The sequence below is a fragment of the Larus michahellis genome, chromosome 2 (genome assembly GCF_964199755.1).
Source record: "Larus michahellis chromosome 2, bLarMic1.1, whole genome shotgun sequence".
Taxonomy (NCBI): Eukaryota; Metazoa; Chordata; class Aves; order Charadriiformes; family Laridae; genus Larus; species Larus michahellis.
In genome coordinates, this window is record NC_133897.1 from 28,734,358 (window position 1) to 28,744,717 (window position 10,360).

At 39.4% G+C, this 10,360-nt stretch overlaps 1 protein-coding gene across 2 annotated transcripts in view; it reads left to right on the forward strand.

Annotated features, from left to right (window-relative positions):
* SDHAF3 (succinate dehydrogenase complex assembly factor 3) overlaps nucleotides 1-10,011 on the forward strand; it is a 35,337-nt gene extending 25,326 nt beyond the window's left edge. Inside the window, exon 2 of one of the 2 annotated variants that reach the window (XR_012585474.1) lies at nucleotides 1,757-1,893. Coding sequence is in view for 1 of the 2 variants with exons in the window: in XM_074574730.1 (XP_074430831.1) it covers nucleotides 8,651-8,854 (204 nt within the window). In the remaining variant the exon portion in view is untranslated. Of the gene's footprint in view, nucleotides 1-1,756; nucleotides 1,894-8,650 lie in introns of those variants that run through there. The other variant, XM_074574730.1, reaches the window with a different exon arrangement.
* The last annotated feature ends 349 nt before the right edge of the window (nucleotides 10,012-10,360 follow it).

The window sequence follows — 10,360 nt, forward strand, 5'->3', positions numbered from 1 at the left end:
ACAGCCAGCGAGAGAGAGATGTAGTTTCTTTCACAGTGATGAGACTCACATCTCTGGAGGACCCTGTATTCAGTCATCACGTCATGTCTAAGACAGAAGTGTCTCTCTCTGACGCTCAGCACAAAGACAACCTGCGTCTCTAGCTTCACTTAGACGTGTAGCATTTAGATATGGACAATCCCATCGCAAGTGCTAGGCTATCCTCTCTTGGCTTGAAATGGCCTCTGCAAATCTCTCCGTCTAATAATGGACCGAAATACAAAATAGCTTACCCTAGCTGCTTGCTCTTCACACAACTTGCTTTTAGAGCACCTCCGTAATTACAATTTGATATATTTGTTAGAAAAGGGAGGGTTTTATTTCACCTGCAGTGTTTTTCTTCGGGGATAGGACATGTATTCCATTCCATAGTGAGATGGGTTCTCCGGATTTGTGATCTTGAAGGGTGCTTGAGGAGCCAGTTTGACTTGTGGCAAACTATTTTTGTACTTTTTGTGTTTTCCATTTGTGCTTAAACGGACTCTGTTTATCTGCTGCTCTGCAGTCCTCATTTTTCCTTCCCTTTCTGGAGTGCCATTGTAGTGGCCGCATCAGAAGAGGCACAGGGACAGTGGCCATGAGTTGCCTACTCTGGTTTAGCCCCGCTCTGGGACTTTTTTTCCCCTGCTCAAGAGGTAGCGATGCACAAGGGAAGAACAGGGGTCATATCCTGGGAGGAATGCATTTTGCACTGTTGCTGAATTAGAAAAAAATGCTTTAAAAAAATTTTTTTTCTCACATAGTCTGAATTTTTCAGAAATATGTATGAAAATGTGCTTTCCTTTAATTTCTGAGAAGAGTGCTTTTTTTTTCTTAAAAAAAAATAATAGTGTTTCAGCTTCAATAAAAATAAGGCACTCTTTCTGATACACTTTCGACTCTTACTTATGTGTGCTTAAAGTTTCAACCTAGTGTTCTTATGACTGGTCATATAAGCTACTCAGTGCATTTTTTTAACTGTTCATGCTTTTATACATAGCAAACCTCTGAGTAAAACATACCTATTTAATGTTACATCCTAACATCTGCTTAACTGAACTCTTCTGTTACTAACAGAAAATGTCAAGGGTGGCTGGAATTTGAAATGAAAAAGAAATAGCAGATTTTTCAGCTTGTTTAAGGTGTCTTATTCTTTATGTCTAAGAGCTGTCAGAAGGTGGTAAACAGATCTCAGAACAGCGGCATTTATAACCAAATTGCTCTCATGAAATATAAATAAATCATGCAACAGAACAGCTAATTACATCTGTAGCCTATAGCATAGTCGCTGGTATCCCATCCGTTAGCAACCGTGGTGCTTCACTCAAGCCAAACAGCTTGAGTTTACAGTGTGTTTAGTTTGAGTGACAGAGGTTTGTGTGTGAATGAGAGGAGGATTAGAATATTATTTTAGCGATACATCAAGATAGGCGCCGTGTCTGGTCTCTGACATCGCAGCTGTGGCTACCTTAGCCCAAACCACCCTGTTGAAGGGCCGTGCTGTGGCTTTCTTTAACATCTCCGTGCTGGGAAAATCTCCCTGGTTTCGAAACCAGAAAACTCACTGTTACCTTGCACAACTCTCTGTCTCTTAGTAGGTATTAAGCATCTTGTTGATGGATTCTGTGCTATGGTATTGGTAATGAAGGAGATGCTAGAACAAGAAAACATGAGAAAAACCACTGATTTCTATGATAAATAAGCTTGTTGATTTTTTTTTTTTTTTTTTTTTTTACAGATTAACCCTATTTTTATGAAGATGAGTTTGTTTCTCATGCTTTATTTAACTGGAGCACGATGCTGTTTTAGAGGCCTGACTGTTGCCTCAGAATGCGAGCATTGGCTGCTGCACCAGAGCTGGAGCATCCGTGAATGAAAAGTTTGGCCTCATATCTCTGGATGTTGGTGTTTTCCAGGGTCACACATAAAGTCCTATAGTGTTTTTGGAAAGCTGAGAGAATAATCTTCGAGATTTCCCTCTCATACTCACACTACAGTTAATAATTTTTTTTTTTGCAGAGCCACCCAGCAGTAACGACTTGTCCTGCATCATTCAAGCTTTTGTAGGACCCGTAAATGTTAAGAAAACTCTGAAGGTTCATGCGAGTTCTTCTCACTAGTAGTTGCCCTGGTTTGCTGTTACGCATATGATGTATGCTTAGGTGATGTAAATTCCAGAAGAGAAAGTTGTGTTTTCACCTTCTGTCAAGACTTGCAGTAGGAGCTGGACATCTTTATTCCTCAGAGATTCCCTGGTGTGCTGGGTACCTCAGAGCAAAATTCCCATCCTCCTCCTGTTGCCCTTTTCCCAGCAATTACTATTTGGATTTTCCATGTAAGAAGCTCTGATAATGCCAGCCATATGTCATTACCTGGTATCATTCAAATACCATTTGATGGGTATTTTCCAAAGCAGGAGAAAGGCTTACACACCACCCTTTATAGTATATTGACTTCTTTTTTTTTTTAAACGATTGTGGTGTGTCCTTTACGAAAACAAAAGTGATTTGAAATGGTCTGATAATACATTGTTCCTGTTAGAGGATGTGTCACTTCATATAGGTGTTGATTCAGATTGGGTAATTCATTTTACAGTAATTGTATTTTATGCAATTTTAAAAATGTTTGTGGGCTATTTTAAGTTGTCTTGTAGGGTGAAATGTAGCTTGTTATAGCTTAACGTGTACACAAGTGTATGAAAGTACCACTGAAATTGTGTATTAAGCTGATCTTAAGTGTGGTAGAATTTTCTTGGGTTTGTTACTACATTTCTAACTATACTTACAGCTTCAGGTAAAATATATGAAGATGCTCTGGAATTTCATGAGGTATAGCTCCCATTTAAGAATCACGTCTATAAAAAATTCCTCTTTTGATGATACTCAATTAGTTTAACAGACCGACCAGTTTTGTAGTAAAAAATACAGTAAAATCAGTTGTAGAAAAATAATTAATTCAACATATCTCTGCACAATAACAAGAACAGGTTGTTCCTTGCTGTGCTGTTCGTTCACAGTTGTTTCTTCGCGCTACCATCCTCGCAGCATGTGTTTGATTTTTGCTCCTAGTATCAGCAGAAGAACTTGAAATGCTGCAATTTTAAGTTAACTTCCACGGGGAGATGAGGGTGGCCTGTCAGGCTGTCCTTGTTTTTTTGATGTGACCCTGGGGAAAAATAATTTGATAGTGTTTTTCAGTGCCTGACTGTGCCCTGTTTGTTTAACATGTCTCAGAGTAGTTGTTTCTGATCTGGCCTCAGTAATGTTGTTGTTTATCAGTATTATTAATTTGACTGCAAGTGGGGGTAGTCTTTTGCAACGGATAAATACATCGGCCTTATACTTCAACTGTTTAAGGGAGATTAACGTTTTAGATCTCTTTTTAAGAGAAAATCTAGCAAGCAAGCGAATCATACAGGTAGTTACTGTGAACAGACATATGTATGCTGACTTTTTCTATCTAAATGAATCTTAGATTTGTTTTTGAGCAATTGTCCGAAATGTAGCATTGTACATGTTGAGGAGGATGCCAGATTAAATAGAAATGATGATTACTGTTCTTCCCAGTGAAAATGGGCAAATGAGCTCTTAACCCATTTAATCTTACAGTTAAATCATAAATGTCTATCAGCATTTTGTATTCGCATCTGAGATAAATGTCTGTCAGCATGCACTGGACCAGGTAGGAGTCTATATATCTGGCAAAGAGGGAGTGGGGCTTTTGGTTGTGTGGCTTTTGCTTTTTTTTTTTTGCATTTACTCCTTTCTTAACTTGGAAAAAACAAAGCTTACACCCTTTCTGTAATGTGTGGTATTTAAAACCTCAAATGTCACCCATCCCCTTGCCCTTTTGATGAATTTGTGCATTCTGTGAATGCTTATGAATCAGAGAGTAGAAGAAAACCGTGTATTTTGCTTCAGTTAATGAATTTAAATAAAAAAACCCTGTGGCTATTGATTACAGCAAATACTCACCTTCTTTTTTTTTTTTTTTTTGTAGGAATCACTTAGAGGTTCAAGTATTTAATCATGTCATAGGATTTTAAGAGAGCCTGTTGGGTAGATTCGGCTTGTGTGCTGTAGATGCTAACGTGACCTGTGGGCAGAACCAGCACGTCTAAGGCGTTCGTCAGGGCATTCAGGTGAGGCATCTGCCTCTCTGCACTGACGATACGGAGAGTTTTGGGGTGTCTCTGTGGTTGCACGTACAGTTGGCAATGCAGGGACCTGGCCAGTCTGCACCTCCTTTTGGACTGGGACGGATGCTGGGAGGAGCGGGACTCTGAGGGTGTCTGTGATTTGAATGGCCAGCATGCTGGGATTGAATACAGGATAAATCTGCCATCTTTTGACAGTAAATGCTCAGGAGAGGTTGTCTTGACTTGGGCTTGATTCTGATCCTCTTTGCTTTTTGTGGTAGTCGTATACAAGGGGGCAAAGACTTTTACCATTCAGCTGTTGGTTTGGGTTTTGTTTGTTTTTTTTTTTTTTCATGTGTGTGCCTAGAAAATGTACAGCTGGGGCAGGCAGTGGATCATTGCACGAAGAGCTACTTGCAAAGAGCAAACCAACCAACCCAAAAAAACCCCAGAGGTGCAGAGGTTGTCCCTGCCTGACCTGTCACACTTGACCATCCATGCAAGGCAGGAGAGCGCCTGTGTGCCTCTGCCAGCCTTGTGTATGCTGAGCCTGGCTCTGCGAGGGTGCAGGTTTGCTTGTCTCCCGTTTCGTGTCCCCTGTTGCTGGTTTCTGTGAGCAGAATGCAAACTGTAATTGGAATAAGATGCCCTTGAAGTATCCACCAGGGATTTGTGTCATGACTGAAAAAGGAGTTTTGTTACATTTGGAAGACGTAGTTATATGTAAAATAAAATGAAAGGCAGAAGCAAAGTAATTTTCCTTGTTTGGGAAAGCTAAGTCAGGGGTTTGAACTGAAACGTTCTGCTGGTAGGGAAGATGGCAGTCATAAATAGTTAAGTTCTGTGTCTGTTAAGTTCTACTGCAAACTAGAGCATACGCAAACATGCTGCTCCTCCTTATTGCCTGAGAGGGACTTTGATCATCATATTTCATGGCCAGAGGTATATTATTGAAAGAACAAATGTTAACTTGTTTTGTTTGGTCGTTTGGGTGGTGTTTCCCCCCCCCCCCCCCCCCCCCCCATTATGCTTTTTAACCTATTACTGAACTTTGGAGTTCAACATATTAAATTTCGTGTGCAGGTAGCAAAATGGTGCATTTTCTGTATAGAATCTTACATTACAGAACTATGTACCAGCAAATTATGTAGTACCTTTCCACAAATCACTGATCATGGAATAACAGTATGAATTTTTGAGGGAACAGTAATGTGTTAAACATTTAAATACCCCAGGCTTTGTTCATTCCTCATCTGGCATCACAGGCGGAGAAAATGGGATATGCCATATATTTGGTCTTTTCCCAGCGCTTTCGTAAAGGCTGAAACATGTTTTCTTTGGTGCATCACTGCCTTTTGGTAAGACGAGGTGAGAAAGTTCAATTTTCTGTCATGAGCCAGCCAAAACCCAGCATGTTTTCAGGGTCCAATTTTGAATTTTTGTTCACGCTATAAATCGATGTGAACCCACAACTATTGAGGCTTTCTGGCATGTACAAAACATTTGTTCAGCTAGAAAATGAGTGAGGGGAGAAAGAGCCAGTGGTGACATGTCCAGATGGGAGCACGGAATGCTGTAAAGTGGAACACCTGGCATCAAGGACTGGGGAAATACAGTCCATCGCTGTGTTGTCTGGATGGGGGGCATCCGTGAGAGTGGGCGTTGTGGCTTTGTTGGGGACCACTGCTCTGAGATCTTAATTCTCTAAAGCTGATGCTTTGTGAAAGGTGATGACTTGATTAAAAAAGAATAAAAAATATTGCAGACTCTTTACCAGTAATTAATTTGATATTTTGGGGAAAGATGATCTTCTAGTTAACAAAGTTTGTAAAATTGTAACTAGTCTTTAAAATGGACTTCAGTTATTTCTAGGTACCGTAGCCCATGCCTGCAGCAGTAGCCCCAACCTGCTCCCAGGTGGTTGATCAACAGCGGTGGGGAGGTATTTTGTCCCATAGAGGAACCTGCAGTGGTAGGACATCTCACGGAGGGGTTCTCGGGGTTTGTACACTTAGGTCTCTTGATAAGACATGGAGAGTTTCACGTTGCTTGCTTTCGCTATTATTTCTGAATTATATGCTGTGAATGTTTTTGTTTGGTAGAATGAGAATTTCTTTCTTTGGAGTCCAGAGTCAGTACTGAGTGGACTGTTCTGTGTAGAAATTTGAAGATAGAATTAGGTGGAATAGTAGTTACGCAAGATGTCAGTGTGCTACTGGTCTGCTGTTTGCTTCAGAGGTCGCATTTGTCCGTCTGCCTTGATGAGAAGTTCTGTAAATCACAAAGTTGAAGAGTTTTTAACCCATTATCCCTTTTCCTCTTGTCTATTGTTCAGTCATTGGGAAAAAACTGTGTTTAGTTCCTCCTAAACCTTGGACCAACTCTACCATAAGGCAATACCACTGAGGTGTAGAGTTACTGCAGGGATTGACAGTAGTGTCACTGTTCCTGAATGCATATTTAATGTAAAAAAGGGAGAGGTGATGTGGGGAAGAATCTTGGTATTATAAAAATCGTTATTTTTCTTATTAGGTAACTTTAATGCAAAGTTCTGTTGCTACAGATCTCTCTAAAAGAGATGAGGAATCAGTTTAGTTCAGAGTCTGTATTAATATAAACTTGCCTTTGTTGGCTGGGTTTGTTTTATCTATGTATTTTCTTTAAATAGCCATGAATTAAGCTTTGCAGCAGGACTGGTAAGATCCTGCTGACTTTAGTGAGACTTGGCATGGTCTATAAACAATGTAGTGTATTTGTGTTAGTAAACGTCATTTTGAAATTTATCACATACTCATGAATAACATTCTTCCTTCTCGCCCACTTCTCTGGAATTATTAGACGTACAGCTGAAGCAGTGGCTTTAGTAACTTTGCTGGTAATTGGATTAACAATTCAGTATTCCATAATGAGGCTCCTTCCAGCTGAAAATTTGAAATTAAAATAATGCTTATATCTCATTGCCAAAATCCCATGCTTTTGAATACTCATGGTATTTAATCCTTTATTTAAAAAAAAAAAAAAGATGTTATCACGTAACACAGTCATCATTCTTATTTATTCAGAATGGGTTTTTTAGTTCAATTTCTCATACTATATTCAGAGCTGCAACTGAAACTTTAAGGATACTTTAAAGGATACCTTACTAAAATAGGAAGGAAACCTGTATTTTTTCAAATAAAAATTAAGCTTTGAAATTGATTTCTTAATTGTGGAGTTTGTTTTTAAGTTCCTTGTAGGAACAATAAAAGTTCAGACTCCCTTCCAGCCCAGTGCTTGAATGTGGGCTTAACTTTTAAACATGCGAATAGGTTCAGTGACTTCAGTGAGTACGCACGCCATGAGGCTTTTGACAAATTTGCTCATCGCAACTTCTTTGAGAGCGGCTGCAGCGAGGCAGGTGCTGGGCAGAGGGGGACGGGGAGTGCACAGGAGCCCCTGGATGGGCTTTGAACACAGCCGTGTCAGCGGTACCACCGGTAGCCGAATTAAATTTGCAAAACTTTCAAGTGGTGTAGTTCAGAGAAGTCGTAAAGGTCAAAGGTTGCTCCAAAGTGGTGAGAAAGCGATTTTCCAACTATGCTCACATTGCTGCTGTGACCTGTTGGCCACTTCCATTTCTGCCCTTGAGAAAGTTTTGCTTTTATAATGGTCCCCAGCCTGGTATTGATGTAAAACATACCGACCGTTTTGCCTGTCCACTGATGTAAGTGCTGTTATTTAAGTAAACGTGGTCCAAATGCTTTCTCTTAGAACAGGATTGAAAGTAAGTCATAACAAATTTACTTATGTTCAAAACAGTACAGAAAAGTGGTTATCCTTTTTTTTTCCTTTAGGGAATGAGTATGCAATGTGCAGGTATCTGTCCTTCTTATTCTCCCCTAACTTTTAATTTCGATATCTAATTTCTTCCAAAGCTGATGGAGCGACAGAAGTCTCTCAGTTGCTGAATTCCTACCACCTTTGGAGCAGTCCAGGGCTGGATGCAAACGACCTTATTAGTTCCCAGAAATGCAGAGAGTGGTTAGGCAGAAAGGCTTAAGGACATTGTATAATTATAGATCGCTTTTTCTAACACATATCTTCAAGAATAATACTTTTCCAGATTTATAAGTTTACAAAGTGAATCCTATTGATAGCCTGGTAGATAGAAAACATGTGTTCTAATAGTTAAAACTATGTAGATGTATCTGATCTATAATTAAATTTTGTTTTGTTTTCAGTGGTAGTACATGAGATGACAGAATTAAATTAATCTGTACATATATGATATGCATTTTAAACTATCTACTTAAAACTGACCGTAGATACTAGAAATGTCTTAATAACTTTTTCTTTCTTATAAAAAGTATATTTTTTTTGTCGTTTGGTGTTGGTTAATAGACTGTTGTAGAAGGTTGAGTAAGAGTATGTTATTACGGTAAAATGGCATTAAAAAAGGTTGACCTGAATCCTGCATTTGTCGTTTTTGTGACCTTTGTATTCCTTCCTCATTAGAACTATGCAGCACTGATACAGCAACAAATTAATGAGGACAAACAAAACTTGAGAGAAAAGACTGTGTATGGAATCCAGCTCACAGAAGAAAAACTTAATGACTTCCGTGATGAACAGATTGGGCAGCTGAAGGAACTGATGGATGAGGCTACCAAACCTAATAAAAAAATCACCATTTCTAAGGACTCGGAACAGAATAACTAAAAGGATTTTAAAATTGTTTTAATGCATACAGAAGCATTTTGAGGCTTCCTTTTCCAGTTACACTTAAATGTGGTTTCTGTAGAATAATGGGTGCTGCTGATGTCATAACTTGTCTGAAACGGATGTCTCTGGCTATTTGGCTTTCTATGCAAGAATAAATGTTAAAATGGAATAATCATGGTAATTTTATGTTAATTGCAATATTTTTTTCTCCTAATGTGTGGTGTGTTGACCTTGGCTGCATACCAGGTGCCCACCAAGCCGCTCTACCATTCTCCACCTCAGCAGGACAGGGTTGGGAGAAAATAAGGTGGAAAAAACCTTGTGGGTCAAGATAATGACAATTTAATAAAGCAAAAGCAAAAGTTGCACATGGAGGTGAAGGAAAACAAAAGATTTATTCTCTACTTCCCATGAGCAGGCGATGTCCAACCACTTCCCGGGAAGCCGGGCTTCAGTATGTGTAGCAGTTGCTCGGGAAGACAAACTTCCTAATAATGAATGCATGCACCCCCCCGCCTTTCTCTTAGCTTTTATTGCTCAGCAGACGTCAGTATGGTACGGAATATCCCTTTGGCCAGTTTGGGTCAGTTGTCCCAGCTATGTCACCCTCCCAAAACCTTGCCCGCTCCCAGCCTACTGGTGAGGGGGGATTTTGGAGAGAGCCTTGATGCTGTGCCAGCCCTGCTCAGCAGCAGCCGAAACACTGGTGTGTTACCAACACCTTTCCAGCTGCCAATACAAAGCACAGCGCTGTGAGGGCTGCTCTGGGGAAAATTAACTCCATCTCAGTCAGACCCGATACATAATGGAAGGTGGAGACTTCAAGAATTCGCTAAAAGTAAATCAACGTTTTAAAAATAGAGTTTTATTTTTTTTTAATCTTAGCACCCATAGGGCAAAACAGCTTTCTGTTTGTGTATCATCCTCTGCCTTAATGGAAAAGATGCAATTAGCATCTGTTTTCTGATGTAGATTCAGTAGAGGAAGAACAAAAGTGTGGTATTAGAGTGGGCTTACTTCAATGGAAAGAAATGAGCAGTACTAGAAACACATATTGCTGTTGAAATTGGAAGTTCGTTTTCTTCTTAAGCTTTATTGTGAAATGTGCTTTGAAATAAAAGATCTAGTTCATCATTAAATGGACCTTGAAGGAATCACTGGCTGATGAAGAAAATTCTGCACTTTTTTCAAAGCTAGACTCAGATTACTGTTAGTACCGAAAATTTAAAAAACAAAAAATCAACATTCACGAGCTGGTTGTACTGTAGTTAGGATTCAGAAGTTCTTTAAAGCTCAGTATGTCATATTATTCAGTATTTTATATAGACCAGAATGTGTAAACTCCTCAATCACAGAAATTATCCTGTTGATAATACTGTATAACAAACTTCTGTAATTTATAGGTAATAGGTTAAGTCTTCATCAGGACAGTGCGTGCCTATTGCAATGCTCATACCATTGTGACTAAAAAAAGTCCTACTTCTTTATCTGCTAAGAAGAAAC